This window comes from Benincasa hispida, chromosome 3 (assembly GCF_009727055.1).
Source record: "Benincasa hispida cultivar B227 chromosome 3, ASM972705v1, whole genome shotgun sequence".
Lineage (NCBI taxonomy): Eukaryota > Viridiplantae > Streptophyta > Magnoliopsida > Cucurbitales > Cucurbitaceae > Benincasa > Benincasa hispida.
The window spans coordinates 9,587,535-9,603,929 of NC_052351.1; the positions used below are offsets into that span (position 1 = coordinate 9,587,535).

The 16,395-nt window shown below is 35.3% G+C and overlaps 3 protein-coding genes across 3 annotated transcripts; 2 read left to right on the forward strand and 1 right to left on the reverse strand.

Moving 5' to 3' along the window:
- The first annotated feature begins 3,155 nt into the window (after positions 1–3,155).
- LOC120072813 (ctenidin-3) lies at positions 3,156–3,857 on the forward strand. The gene has a single exon (XM_039025326.1). The coding sequence runs from the start codon at positions 3,193–3,195 to the stop codon at positions 3,592–3,594; it is 402 nt and encodes a 133-aa protein (XP_038881254.1). The 5' UTR covers positions 3,156–3,192; the 3' UTR covers positions 3,595–3,857.
- A 971-nt stretch (positions 3,858–4,828) lies between these two features.
- On the reverse strand, positions 4,829–9,952 carry LOC120074496 (secretory carrier-associated membrane protein 3-like). The gene is made up of 12 exons (XM_039027644.1): positions 9,655–9,952; positions 8,429–8,563; positions 8,261–8,323; positions 7,797–7,830; positions 7,162–7,284; positions 6,736–6,798; positions 6,537–6,630; positions 6,338–6,383; positions 6,161–6,228; positions 5,706–5,754; positions 5,310–5,375; positions 4,829–5,198 (listed from the first exon to the last, which is right to left on the reverse strand). The coding sequence occupies exons 1-12, from the start codon at positions 9,712–9,714 to the stop codon at positions 5,112–5,114; spliced, it is 888 nt and encodes a 295-aa protein (XP_038883572.1). The 5' UTR covers positions 9,715–9,952; the 3' UTR covers positions 4,829–5,111.
- A 5,609-nt stretch (positions 9,953–15,561) lies between these two features.
- LOC120073435 (uncharacterized mitochondrial protein AtMg00810-like) lies at positions 15,562–15,903 on the forward strand. Its single transcript, XM_039026285.1, has one exon. The coding sequence runs from the start codon at positions 15,562–15,564 to the stop codon at positions 15,901–15,903; it is 342 nt and encodes a 113-aa protein (XP_038882213.1).
- Positions 15,904–16,395: the final 492 nt, after the last annotated feature.

The window sequence follows — 16,395 nt, forward strand, 5'->3', positions numbered from 1 at the left end:
TTTAATTCATTTAATTTTGGTTATACTTTTAGTATTCATTGTCAGGTTGTATAAGAAAATAAAAAGTCTATTATATTTTTCTTTATAAATTTTGAAAGCATATTCGTATTGTGGCTTTTTAAAATGATAATTAAAGTAACCCAAAATCAACGCCGTGAAAAGGTGAAATTGCCTTGAGAGGACCCATGTACATGCCTCTCTCCTATTTTAAAGTTGGCTTATTTATTTTAATTTTAAGGTAATAAAGTTAATAATTAAGTTTAGAACCATAAGAATTGTAAATAAAACAAAATTTATCAGTAATATATTTTATTTCTAAGATAGAGTGTATAATTGATGTATTTCGAAAGTTTGATATAAATTTTGCTATGTCTATATATATATATATATTTTTTTGCATTGTACTATATCGATTAATACTTTGAGTCTGATTGTTATATTTATCATTGTTCCTTTATTTTTTTTTTCCAATTTTGATGAATTATTTTTTTAGTTCAATATGTGATTGGAGATTTGAACTTCAAATTTAGTGACGTTGTATATTTTATATTAATGATGCTCTTTTCACTTTACTCATGATTTTTAATTTATTTATAGTTTTAATTTAACTTGTGTGTTCATTTTTTTTCAATCATTTTCTATATTACAAGATATTGAAATTAACAAATAAATGATTTAATTGAAGAGATTGAATCTCATGCGAATGCTTTTGCATCAATTTAATTTAAAAATTGCACAACATAGAAAAGAGAATTAAACAAGATTAAACATGCTTTTAAACTTGATAAATAAAGGGAGAAGACAGATTATCTTTGAAGCCTTTTCTTCAAAATTTTCTCAAATCTTTGCCAAAACTACGAACATTTTAAACACTAAAGAGGACACCACCACAAGAGTTATCCAACCATTCTCGAAAGGCTTGTGAGAACCACTTTCTTTGGAAAGAAAAAGGGAAATACAAGGAATAATAATCACTTGTGAAACTCCATAGAGAGTCAAATATATCTTTTTCCTTTTTTAAGTTAAGGGGAAAATATTAGTGAGGGGGAGTTAACTCCTATCAACTTCTCTTTACTCCCCTGTAGTTATAAGAGAGTTATTTGATTTAATTTATTAAATTAAATATCATATGTTTAATTAAATAAAAAATACATCAAACTTCTAATTTATAGTTTTAATATAAATGTAATTCATATTATCCTTAACACAATTCATATTTTAATATTTGAATATTATTCAAATATTAGTTCTCCCATCTCTTAAAGATTAACTTTCAATCTTATTCAAAATTAACTTTATATTATAAAATATCTCTATACATTATATTTATCATATCTTATATAATTAATACACATTCCCTTATTAAATATAAACAATTTCAAATTCTTCCAAAACTATAAATCCTTGTATTTACTCGTTAATGAGCTAGTAGGAAGACCTTTTAGGCTCCAATAATTTGAGATTAATTAATTAAACTCTTTAATTAAATTAATCAACATTCATTAACCATGGTCACTTCAAGACCCATAGTTGCACTCTTAGCACTGTACATATATTTTTTGTATCCATGGATATGACCATGACAAGTAACTTGATTCTTCATTAGTCATTTGTAATTATAGATGGATTAAATTATCATTTTACCCTTGCAATTATCTCTTGCTCCTTAACTCCTACTGATCTTTTAATGAACAACCTTTTATAATTCAACTATAAACAAAATTCCTCACAGGCCATTGAGAGGGAGAGATCCCATTGTTCAAGATTCAGATTCAACACTTAGGGAACAACTCATCTATTTTACTCTAAAGTTGGAAAAGAGTGAATTTCATCTTGTGAAGCTACGTTCCCAACTTCCCACTTAGTCCTATCCCTAAAATTGTAGACATATTGAATTGACGACACGAGTCACTCTCACCCATACAAATCAAAGGACATACCTTCACAGGCAGAAGTCCATAACTCACTTAGGATTGAAATCGAGTTACATATGGCTATACTATGAAATGTTAATCTTTTTAATCAATGGTGTTACAAAGAAAGCCTAACTATTTCACGATCCGGTCTTATACAAATCCATTGTATGCCCTCGCTAACATGTCTACACATGAACGACTTGAATCAAATAGTTTGTAACACTTACAACATTTGTAACAATTACAAAAGTGAGTCGTATCCATAATGTTACCAGGATAAGATACCTAACGTTATCCATATACTATAAACTTTTTAAGTTATTACTTGAACACGATTCAACTATATGTCAACCACATACTTTCCAAGTTATATAAAATAACATCATAACTTAGTTTATTGGATTGAGTAAAACAAGTCTAAAATATTAATAAAATAACATCTTATTTTATTATTAATAAATAATATGTTTATGAATTACAAACTACAAAGATTTAGAACATAAATCTGAACCATAATGATCTTAATTTCTATGGAACTATACGAAATTTTAATTTAAGAAATACAAATACCACTCCCACTAAATAAAAGAAACGTAAATACTACTCCTACTTAAAAAAACTTATTTCATATTTCTAACACCAAGAAAATTACTTCTTACTATAAAAAGTCGATGAATATATTTTAATTCAACCATTTTTCATATGTATTATTTTGACATTCAACAACTACATATTTTTCTGAACAATGCAACTATATCAACAAAACTGAAATAAGATGCACAAGAGATATCCTAAATATCTATTTTGGTCTCTAATGTTATGTGTTATTTTTTAAAGTCAGTATAGTAGGATATATTCTCCTATCATATATCCCTTTTATGAAGGAAGTTCACACTTTCGAAGCCGTAGAGATATAGAGGAAAATTACCATTTTAAATTCAATTACACTAGAATGAAAAGATTTGATTAAAATCGAGACTATATACTTTAATCAATTGAATTATATAATTATTGACATCTAAGTTTGAATATCTCTAACATTTGTAACATGAATCATAAATTTAGAATAGCACATTTGACATTCATGAAGAAAAGAAGAAGGGAGGAAGAAAAAAAAAAAGGCTGAGTCCATTAATGAGGAGCCAACTGCCCCTCCAATACCATCTTCCATAAATGCTTTTGCTGCCTTCCACTTTCTCCTTACCCACTTTTAATTTTGCCCAATCCCCACTTTCCTCTCCCAAACAATTTGCAAATNCCCCCCAAAAAAAAAACCATGAATCTCTTCATCCCCATTTTCCCTCTTCTCATCGCCGTTCTCCTTCTCTCGCCGTCTCTCTCTCTCGCCACCGCCCGGAAGGACGGCGGCTTCCCTGGCATGTTCGGACCCGGCAACGGATTTGACGACATACCCGGCTTTGGAAAGGGCTGGGACAAGGGGATCGTCGGCGGTGGATATGGCGGCGGCTACGGCGGCCCCAAAGGCGGTTACGGCAAGGGTGGCATCATAAGGAGCCCTGTGGTGTGTAAAGAGAAAGGTCCTTGTTACAATAAGAAGGTGATTTGTCCGGCTAAGTGCTTCTCCTCCTACAGCCGATCGGGCAAGGGCTTCGGCGGCGGCGGCGGCGGTGGTGGCTGCACCATCGACTGCAATAAGAAATGTATCGCCTATTGTTAGGGAGGGGCGGTAGCCGGAAAAAGTATCTATAATTAGTAATTAAGCTTGTCTTAATGGGGAAAAAAAGGCTATATACTACAGTTTTACTAGACTGATATATAAATTATTAGAAATATATAATTATAAGTGATGTTATGTTGGAGTATTATGTATGAGTTTTTATTTCTTTGTTGCTTTTTAAAATTATGGTTTTCTTGAACTCTTTTGGAATTGGGTTTTCTAATTCTGATTTGAATATGAAGAGTGAGAGTTTTAATAGTTCCCATGCTTGGTTTTGTATTTTGATGCATGAATCTATCATTTGAGGGTATTGTTTCAGTAGAGTTGGCTGGAGCTTGGAGTTGATTTCTTCATCCTGTAATGAACACATTATTGTAAAGAACCAAAAGGCAACAATTGATTCACAACTTTTAGAAGTTAGAAAGAGTTTATGTAGCTTATGTTGATAAGTCTGGACTTGTGGAAGTTATTGTTTGGTTTAAGAGATCTCACTTAACTTTTGTATGTGTGTAATTTATAGACTTGACAAATCCATAATCTACCAACAAGGAAATAACTTTCTTTTGAAGTTCAAAAAGGTAAGGTTTGTATGTGAATGAGTAAATGGGAAAACAACAAATGCAAGAAAGAGAGAATCCGTCTGGTAGTGATAGAGGGTAAGTCGAAAGCTAAATAAGGTTCTTCTCCAGGTTGAATAGGTGGATGTTGACGAAAATGTCTAAATCTCAATTTTATAAAAATGACAACAAAGATGTTGATAAAATATCAATATCAATAGATATGTTTGAGATGTCGATGATATTTTTGACAAGTTTTAAAGAAAAAAACAAATTAATATATAAGTTAAAAGAAGTTTATTATTCATATTATATTCATCTCATTTCTATTGATTCACCCTTCACCATCTAACTCATGAAAATATATAAATATGAAGGAAAATGTCACTAAAATTTAATACTCTTATCTTTCTACCCTGAGAATTTAGAATATAATATATTTAAAAACGTCCACGTGGCTGCCTACTGCCTAATGGCCAACCAAGAGTATTTACAAAGTGAGTGCTCAAAAAGTAGTGATTTTACCTTGTTGACAATGAAGCCATTGAAATAATTACACTTTTCAGCCTAATTACTTCGGTGATGTTTCCATTCATCAACTATAATCATTTTACCAACATTTCTCACCAAATGAATGTTGAAACTGAACAGCATTTTGAATAAACGATAACACCCACTTTTAACAAGCAAAGTGTAAAAATTGAACTCGGAATTCAATCACAACCTCAACAATCTAACAATATGGTTTATAAAACTGACTACTACCATTAGCATCAAATTACATCAGGGGTAGAAAAATCGTACACTAAAGTTGGCTGGTAAAAATGAAGCAACAGGACAGAACAGCCATCAACCTAAGGCAAACCAGTAAACTTATCCACAGCCTGTGGCTATGTGCATATACAACCTATATTCTAGGAAGAAGCTCATCATTCGTTGTGGTTCTATGCGACCACGGCATCACATGGCTGCCCTCACAGCACCCCTGGCAGCCTCGCGCTTCATCTGAGCTGCTTTACCGCTACCTCGGAAGTACATGTATACTTGCTGAATGACAAAACAGAGAGTGAACAATGTAAGGAAATGGGTTATAGCTAGCAATTCTGTTGTTTTCCATTTGTATGCGCATGGATAGATAAAGGGAGAGACATGATTGACCTGAATAACCCAGATGCTGAGAACTGATTCAAGACAGAATAATCCAAAACCAACGAAATAGAATATCTGCATCAAACAGGAAAATGACGGATGAAACCTCCAAGCTCCAGGGTACACAGTATTATTTTCGTCCTCACATGTAAATTTGAGGTTACGTATTATTATGGTTCACCCGCTCATTTAAAATATTTTCCTAGTATTATAAAACCATCTTTTACTAAAAATACCAAAATAAACCGTAAACCTGTCTCCATATATCTCTCCAATACATGTTTGTGTAAGTAAAAAATAAAAAATAAATCAAGTGGCTGAAAAGCAAGTAAAATAATTATTTTAGTAGGATAAAAAGAGAATCTCCCCAAGTCATGTGCTAAAAGTAAAAGAGAACATCCTTACCCCAACCAAGACTCGTGAACCAATAAGATCTATTGCAGGTAAAATGCCACTGTTACAACCCAAAACAAAAAAGTGTTAGGTGTTAGTACAAGGATAAAATTCTGAAACTTCTACTTTAAGATGATACTATTTAACAACAATCATTAAGGAGTAGGAGTTGGTAGAGTGGAGTTGTTGGGCTATACAATTTCACTCCTCCCAAATGCCAACTAAGTCATCGACAAGAAGTAACCAACCCTACCATGCAATATATGACTCTAGAAAAACATTCGAAGTGAAAAGATTAATATCAATTGAAAAGATTTAGCCGAAACGAAGATGAAGATTAACCATTCTTGATACATGCATTAAGTTATCAACTACAATATTTTAAAGGTTTATCGACCAAATCATATTAATAACACAGTTACAAATTAGCAGCAAACATAATAAATAGTTAATACAAAGGAACGTACGTCAGAGATTTTCCCCTGAAGACTATTGGAGGCGCTACAGCAGCAAAGATGCAGAAACCAATATGAAGCTGTATGAAAAGAATAAATCGATAAAATTGCAATGATAAGAGATCCAATTTTCAAACGTGTTTAATTAGAAGAAAGCTAAAATGATCCAGTAACGCAAAATAGCCTTACCAAATAAAACATGAAAAACCATCCAAACTTCATAGCACTTTCACTCCTGCAACAGTAAAGAAAAAATAATGCTAATTAATATCTTCATGATCAGATCAATACTTGTGTGTAGGATATAGAGTTCCACCTTCCGGAGTATTGGGAGCCTTAACAACAACATGAAAGGAGGAATTACACATTAAAGATGAAGAAACAGTACCTAGATGCGTTGTAAAGTGGCCGATACCACAAGAAATACCCTCCTGGAACTCCAGCAATAAAATAGATGACAGCAAGGAACCAAATTTTTACTCCTACAATCATAAAAATGTAAGATTATGAGCAATATTTTCCACACTTGAGAAAACAGTTAACTATAACAGATGAATCGTTTTTGCTAAAATGGTATTTCAACTTACCTTCTCCCTTAATCCACGCCGTAGTAACAGCTACTATGTTCCAGAGGAGGCAAAGAGTTAGTCCTGTGATCACCACAAGAACATGACAATGTCCTTTATGCCAATTGCTCTCCTAAAATATTTTGTGTGATAACTCATTTAAGAAAGAAATGAATGCAACTTTGCAAGGAAACCTTTATGTCAAAAGGTCACATAAGAGATTTTGTTGTTATTACCCAATAAAGGGAAACTTTGCAGGGGAGAACAGTAGTCTTGTCCAAACAGTGTCTAATTATTTTCAATCAAATTGTCGGAGTGTAAGATTCAATAACGGTGCCCAAATAATATAGCAGGTTTAAAATTGGGATTGGAACATTATCATTCATTATATAAGTAATAACAGCCTATGGACGAGAACAAACGGAGATGGTCCACAAGTTCACATACCCAACAACGTAGTAAATGCAACATACTGCAATCTTTGCAGATGAATAGGAATATCATTTGCAATATCATGGTGGATAATTGGGAAAAAGGGTGGCCAATTTTTCTCCTCTAGAACAATTCCAGCTGCAAAACAAAAACACATCAGGTCATAACCTGCATTGGGAAAAACAAGTGATCTATAGAATGTGTTTCTAAGTTGAGGCATATCTCTCTGATTCACCTTCTCGGTGGCTGTTAAGAATAAGGGCATCAACTCAAATTGACAAGCAATTTAACTGTGATAGAATTATTTTCAAGGGAACCAATTGATGATCTGAGTTCAAATTGAAAGACAAAAACTTCATAGTTCTCATTCTCAGAAAGGCAGTAAGAGGACTCTGCACTTGGTGGAATACTATTGTGCATGTCATAATATCATACCCTCTAATTCCTTGAATTTTCCCAAATTTTTTATTACTCAAGTATTGTGTGCATTTTAATCTACGCTAATACAAATAGTTCTAATAATACTTCACAAATCTGAAGTTTTGATCCCACTAAAGATAAATTGTCTCTTAAGTTTATGAAATATATTCTGAGAGTTTTACTGGCAATTTAACATCCTTATATGGCTTTCAAAAGTCAGAATAAATTACCCCGATTTGCAGCATCTTCCCTCCGTTTTACTTCCTGCATTTAACCAAGAATGCTAAAGAATTAAATAAAGTCATTAGGATGCCTCAACATTGAACCACTCACAGTACCAATGACCTGTAAGTCTATAACATTAAATTTTAAATTTGATGAATAAAAACCTGCCAAGGATTTTGTTTCATTTCAAGGGGTAAAGGAAAAGATGATAAAGGGCCTTAAACTTGCAGTCTTGGAATATGGCAATTCAGTATCATGTAGAAATTGAACTAGCACCGGTGCTTGGCTAATATGTTGTGGTTAGATTATATAATAAATTCTTAATATTTGCAAAATCCATTTCTTGTAACATTAATCAAAACCAAACAAGGAAATGATCCTGATTGGTACTCAATGAGCATTAGGTTTGAAACATAACAACTGGAAATGATAACCTATTCAGAGATTTTGTACATTCTTTGAGAAGTACCTGTTCCCGCCTTCTCAATTCAGCCTCTTTAGCTTGGAGCTCCTTCTCTTTCTTCTTCAAATCCTAATTAAAATTCAAATAAATAAATAAAACAACTAAGTGCAATTAGCAAAGTCAGGAGATCAATGGTGGCACAAAGAATAAAGTACATGATATAATCTCAAAAACCTTATAGTTTGATCCTTCAGAATTTGAATCGAGTGGTATGTCAACAGTTGCACCACGACCATAATTAAAATCAACAGGTTCTGGAGGAAGAGGCGAAAGTCTGGAATTTGTGGCAGGGGGAACACTTCCAGCATTCTGAAAAATTAGCAATATAAATTTGGTCAAATGAGTAGATAATTTGACGAGATAATATTTTAACCAATAAATGTTGTGTTACAATCTTCTTAATAGATTCAAGAGATGAATGAAACAATTAAAACCAGGTTGGATTTAAAACCATAGGCCAATTTCTTTTCAGATTATCCATAAACTAAGGTAGTGAGCAAATTACAGATAAAAAAACCCATAGTAATAAGGAGCCATACAAAAATAAGAAAAACAAACTTTTCCCTACAAAATAGAAAATTTGGAACTGCAAAAAAGAAAAGGAAAAAAAAAAAAAAGAAAACAAAAATAATGAAGGCAGCAACTTATTATTAAACAAAGATGTATAGCTCTTAATAGAAAGACGCAAGTGCGAAGGTTATCCAAACTTGATGAACTGAATACTTCAATCTCGTTCCCCTTTCTATATTGCTTTTGTTTTGGGTTGGTGGGGGTAGCAACTAGCTACTGCAGTGGCTTAACACAAAAGGTTAGATTCCTTCTTTCAGATGTAAAAGAAAGCACCTCCGTCATAATTTGACTGCCCTAATGCCTTCACCCAATAGCTGGATACTGGTTTGAAGATGGATCGGAAAAAAAATCTGAACACCCGATGGTCTAGAATAGAACGGCGACAATATATGGCAGAAATTCGAGACCACAATCCAGAACTAGCTTAAATTTCCCAGTAATTTGATAGTGAATGAAATCAAACCTATCAACTGTTGCATCTTTGAAGCACCATCAGGTCCGTAATTCATGTCGAGAGAAACCAAATTATTAGGGTGGGAAAATCCTTTATGCGGCTAGAAGAAAAAGGAAAAGAAAAGGGATCCAACCGAACCATCAAAAACAAAATAATAGAAATCAAAATCCAGTAAGCTAAACGGAAATCCGCATTCACCGCATACTCAAATGACCTAGTCTATCGAAATAATAAAGCAAAGCAAAGCAAAGCAATACACACTGTTGAGCAACAGTTCCATCATACGTAGAACCAACCAAATTCAATAGGAAGGTAGAAGCAGAATTGGAAGTCCTAAGCAGAAACATGATGGTGATCAAAGATAGAGAAAACTCACAGCAAAGGGGTTGACTTCCTCTTCTTCATCGAAAGGGTTTCTGTCGTACCGACCAGCCATGGGAGAAGTGGTAGCAGGAAAGGGAAGGAGGTAAGAAGTGGAATCGCAGAACCTGAGATCTGATTTTGAACAGAGAAAGATGGAGAGAAGGCTTAGGGAGGAAGCAATTCGAAGAAATTTGACGGTTCAATCGGAGAAAATGGAATCGTAGAGAGAGAAAGAGTAACAGTTGTCCTTTAGTTTGGTCAAGCTTAATACCTTTCGGGTGAGAGAGATTAAAATTCAAAGCAAACAGCGGGAGACATATTCACAGGAGAAGACTATAAATTACTTCAATTTCTAATTTCTACAACTTCGAGATAAACTAAACAAGATAAATAAATCATTTTTCTTTTCTTTGAGTGAGACTTTTTTTTTTAATAATTATTTTAGTTTTGATTTTTGAACTTTATTAGTATTTAGTGTTCACTTTGTTACATTGTTCGCCAGGTGTATTTGATACCTAAGAAATTCCGCAAGGCTTAAACAACTCATAGTTGTATGTTAAATTATAGGGGTAGTTGGAAGGATGTCTAACAATAATAGTGAAATTAGCCCATACTCTAGAGATATGAATTTTGCAGGATGGTAAAATAATAAGTCCAACCCAATCGAAATAGTCAACTATCAAAATACCTTGACAGTTAAAATGCGTGATTGCATCGGATTATTGTTTGATTACCATCTAATTACTAATGATATCAGTTACTATCTAATTGTTATCTTATTGTTGTCTAATTGCTATTTCATACTGAATTACTATCTTATACTGATTGCTAATGATATTGATTTACTAGCTAATTGTTGTTTAATCATTCTTTAATATTGATTGTTCTCTTATTACTGGTTATACTAATTATTATTTGATTGTTGTCTAATTATACTGCTTGTCAATGATTTTGATTTCAATCTTATTATTGTTTGATTACTCTATGATACTGACTGCCAATGATATCGATTACTATTTGATGAAGATTGCTATTTATTTGCCTTCCATTTGGCATGAAATGTAATCAAAGAGTAATAATCATTCATAGCATATGATATTGCCTTCTTATTACTTTTTTTTATCACATAGTTAGTACTGATATTGCTTTTCGATTGTTTATTGATTGTCATCTAATTACTTTATTATATATATTATATATATATATATATATATATATATATTATATATATATATATATATATTGTATAGTTTAGCAGTTTCTGATAGCTATTTGATTTTCTTCTTATTGACATCTAATTACCTTCTATCTTTTGTCGCATAGTTAGTAGTTTATGATATTGTCATTTGATTGTCATTGGATTACTTTTTTTTTCTTATCAATTAATTAGTATAATTTATTATAGTTATCTGATTATTGTTATTAATTTTTTTTTCAATTAATAGTTTCTAAAATGACGATGGCTGTGACTAGAGACAAAATGGCGGGATGAGTTTCCATCTTCATGTTACTTCTTTTCTCACTCTTCGTCCTCCTCGTCACAACCTCCTCCTCCTTCAACATCCACAAGATATCCGCCATTAGAACTTCCACTTCTTCCACTTCAAACTCCCACATAAGCTGTCATCTTCGACGTCGGAAGCTTCAGTTGTCATCTTTGATAAAAGAGATATCCAACGCCTAGTTGTTAAAATATATTTTTCTCGTTTTTCCTCTGTTTTTCTTCAGCGTTTCAAATTCCACTATTTGGCTGTTATTTTTTATTCTTCTCTCTCCTGGTTGTTATGCTTAGCCAATGTTCTTATGCCAAGTGGCTCCATTTACATTAATAAATAACAACTATACGATAGGTAAACATTATCGTGTAGAGTCGATCGTTTAGCAAATTTATTTTTCTATCTTCTGTCTCTTCGTCTTCTACATCTCTGCCTCTTCGTCTCCTACATGGTATCAGAGCTTTAAGCATCCTATTCCTTTCTTCATGGCGTCAAGCTCGGGAACATCTGAAGAAGACTCTACTCTACCGGTGACATCAAACCCAGGTATTCATTCGACAGTTCCACCTTCAACCAACATCTCTATATCCTCCCCATCGTTTACTCCACCTGCTACTCCCACTCTACCTTCCTCAATATGGCCCTCCACCACCGCCTCTTCACCCTCAGTATGCCGGTTTTCCCACCCATCATCCTTTTTCAACTCAGATATCCTTTAATTCGTTCTCCACACTTCCATCCCCGTAATCTCCAATAGCAAACTTCCCTTACATGTTCCAATCCCTCACTGTCAAACTAAATGATTCCAACTATCTTCTCTAGAAAAATCAGCTTCTCAACTTGATCATGGGCTACGACCTTGAAAGTTTCATTGACGACACCTATCCCCAGCCCCATAAATACCTCGATCCTCAGCAGACACATATCAATCCTCATTTCTCTTATTGGCAAAAGTGCAATCGCACTATCATGAGCTGGTTTTACTCCTCTCTCAATGAAGATAAAATGGGTGAAATCGTCGGCTACGAATCAGCATTAGAGATTTGGGAAGCACTTCGAACGGTTTATGAGTCATCTTCAACAGCTCGGATTATGGGACTACGATCTCAGCTTCAGAAAATAAGAAAGGATGGCACCAACGTGTCTTAGTACCTAGCAAAGATTAAAGACATTGTCGATAAATTTGCTGCCATTAGAGAACCTCTGTTTTATCGTGATCATCTCGCCTATATTCTCGAAGGTCTCGGAAATGAGTACAACCCTTTTGTGACTTCCATTCAGAACAGAACTGACCGCCCCTTCATAGCTGATGTTCAAAGCCTGCTTATCACATATGACTCTCGGTTGGAAATACAGTCTGCCATGGATCAACTTCAACAAATCCAAGCCAATGTTGCCCATTTCTCTCTACAACCTTGACGCTCTCACTGGCAACAACATACTAGAACATCCTTCAGACCTCCTTCTTCTCTTCTAGGTATTCTTCCTAATCCTCCTTTTTCTCCTTTGAATGTTCTTGACCATACTTTTCCTAGATCCCCTGCCCGAGCTCAACGACTACCCCCATCAAACATTGAACTCCTCTAATAGGCCTCAGTGTCAAATCTGCAATAAACTTGGCCATACAACCCTATCATGCTACAATATTGATAACCCCAAATACAAGACCATTCACCCTCCTCAAGCTCATTTTGCTCAAATTGCTCCAGCCACCAATCAACCTTTGTCCTATGTCACTGCTTCCCTTGCTCCAAAATCCAATCATCCAGACGAAGGCTGGTATATAGACTCTGGAGCTACTCATCACATGACTCCTGACCTGTCCAACATCCAACAGCCTACTCCATATTATGGTGGTGAACAAGTTGTGATAGAAAATTGTAAGTCTCTTCCCATCTCTCACACTGGCTCTTCACTTTTTCTGTCTCCTATATCTAGTACTCTAGTTCATCTTCACTCTGTCCTTCACACACCTTCCATCTCTCGAAATATCATTAGCATAGGTCACTTATGTTGTGATAATCACGCTTATGTTGAGTTTTCCATGGCTCGTTTGTTGTGAAGGATCTTCAAACCAAAAGCCCACTCCTTCGGGGCACATTTGATCGTGGCCTATACAAGCTCTCTATCACTCCAACTGCTCCAAGATCATCCACTTCCTCTCCTCATCCCACTGCCTTCATTTCAACACTTATAGATTTTTTCTTGTGGCATCGTTGCTTGGGACACCCCTCCACACCAATAGTTCAGTCCGTTCTGTCCAAATGCAAATTGAAGTACAAAAACAATACAAATGTATCAGTCTGCAAGCACTGTCAAATGGCCCAAGAGCCATCGTTTACCTTTCCATACTTCTACTTCTCGTCCATCCTCTCTTTTTGATATTGTGTATGGCGATGTATGGGGTCCTTCCCCTATAAATTCAGTGAATGGAGACAAATATTTCTTATTGTTTATTGATGCTTTCTCGCATTTCACTTGGATATACACCATAAAAGTGAAATCAAATGTTCTCCCCTATTTCATCAAGTTTCAAACAATGATATCAAATCAATTTTCCACCACTATAAAATCAATCCAAACTGATGGAGGAGGAGAATTCAAAGCTCTCTCACCTATTCTAGACAAACTTGGCATACTCCACCGTTTATCCTATCCTTATACCCTTAAAAATAATGGTACTTTTGAGCGAAAGAACAGACATGTTGTTGAGGTCGGATTATCCATGCTTGCCCATTCCTCTATTCCACACACCTTCTGGCCCTTTGCCTTCCACACAGCCACATATCTCATAAATCAGTTACCCACACCTCTCCTTGCCAAAAAACCTCCCTATGAAACCATATACAATAAGCTTCCAGGTTACCAGCTTCTTAAAGTATTTGGATGCACCTGTTTTCCCTTTCTTCGACCATTTAATGATCATAAGCTTCAATATCGGTCTCATGAATGCATATTCTTAGGATATACCTCTTTGCACAAAGGATATCTCTGCCTTCATCCCACAACAGGTCGTATATATGTCTCTAGGCATGTAGTATTCAATGAAACTGCTTTTCCTTTCCTAGATAACTCTCAAACAAAAACTCCATCACAATCTCTTCCCTCCTCTGTCATTTCTATTCCTATTCCCATCAGTCCTCTCTGTCCCTCCTCACCAAATCAGTCTACTGTCAATCCTCAAAGTAATACCGTTCATCACCATGATTCCCCCCACCTATCTTCTTCCATCCCATCTCCCTCCTCTCAACCTACACCAGCCAGCCAACCTACTATCCCTACCCTTCAGTCACCTGACTCTTCAACCGGTTCACCAAGTTCCCTCATTCTCTCTCCTTCACCAACACTCACTTCTGCCCTCCCAACTCACTCTAATTCACCACACCTAACCATTCCCAACACTTCAGACCCACCACAACCCTTCCCTCTCACAACCAATAACCATCCTATGATTACAGGATCCAAAATGGTCATTTTTAAACCAAACATTTGGCTATCCATTGTCATTGACTTGGACAAAACAGAACCATGGTCGTATAAGGAAGCTATTCTTCATCCAAAATGAAAACAAGCTATGCTTAAGGAATATGAGGCGCTCATACGAAACAATACATGGTCTTTGACACCTCTTCCCCAGGATCTCAAGGTAATTGGCAGTAAGTGGGTATTCAGGCTTAAACAGACTCCATCAGATGAGATTGCTCGATTTAAGGCCCGTTTGATCGTTCAAGGCTTTAGCCAAGATTATGGTATTGATTACTTTGAAACATTTAGTCCAGTGGTTAAGCCTACTACCATCCGGCTTGTACTATCCATTGCTTTATCTCATAATTGAGCATTCGATAGCTTGATGTGCACAATGCCTTTCTTAATGGTGACCTATCTGAGAAAGTGTATATCAAATAACCACCTGGTTTTATAAGTAACCAACATCCAGATTATGTCCTGCTTCTGCATAAGGCCTTGTATGGTCTCAAAAAGAGCTCTCGAGCATGGTTTTCAAAGCTCAACACTTGTCTGATGTAGTGGGGCTTCTCAAATGCGAAATCTGATACGTCCATGTTCATTTTTCGCAACTTTCACACCTTAATCATCTTTCTCATTTATGTTGTTGATATCATTGTAACTGGCAATAGTTCTGAAACCATTCAACACTTTATTAGTTGTTTACACACTCATTTTGCATTTAAAAATCTTGGTGATCTATCTTTTTTCCTTGGTATTCAGGTAGCTCGCTCATCAAACCATTTACACTTATCTCAGTCCAAGTACATTTACAACCTACTTGATCGTGCACATTTCACTGACTGCAAGCCCATTCATTCTCCTATGGTCGTTGGTACCACATTGTCCCTCACTGATGGACAATTACTGGACAACCCCTCTAAATACAGAAGCTTAGTAGAAGCCTCCAATATTGTACTATGACCAGACCAGACATCAGCTTCAATGTCAACAAACTCTGTCAGTTTATGCATGCCTCAACCTTTTCACATTTTCAAGCAGCAAAACGTCTTCTTCGCTACCTTAAAGGCACGGTTAATCATGGTATTCTTCTGACCAAATCCTATGTTTTGGCCTTAACTTGCTACACCAATGCCGATTGGACCAGCTACCTGGATGATAGACGAAGCACAAGTGGGTTCTATCTCTTCCTAGGTTCCAACCTCATCTCATGGAGCTTCTCCAAGCAAAAAGTAGTCTCTCGTTCCAGTGCCAAATCAGAATATCGTGGCCTTTCCAATGCTGCCGCTGAGGTCCTCTAGATCCAATCTGTTCTGACTGAAATTGGCATTAACCACATATCAACTCCTTTGCTACTCTGTGACAACCTGAGCGCCACATACATGGCCGTCAATCCTGTGATTCACAACCGAACAAAACATCTTGAGATTGATCTTCAGTTTCTCAAAGAAAATGTTGTATCCAAACAACTTTCAGTCAGATTTCTTCCCTCCGAAGACCAACTTGCAGACATCATGACAAAAACTTTACCAAGTCCTCGTTTTCTCAGTCTCAATACCAAGCTTACAGTTGCGGCAACTTCTCGTTCACTTGCGGGGGATGATAAAAGAGATGTCCAACGCCTGGTTGTTAAAATGCATTTTACCGTTTTCCCTCTATTTTTCTCAGCGTTTCAAATTCCACTATTTGGCTGTTATTTTTTATTCTTCTGGTTGTTATGCTTAGCCAATGTTCTTATGCCAAATGGCTCCATTTACATAAATAAATAGCAACTATACGATAGGTAAACATTA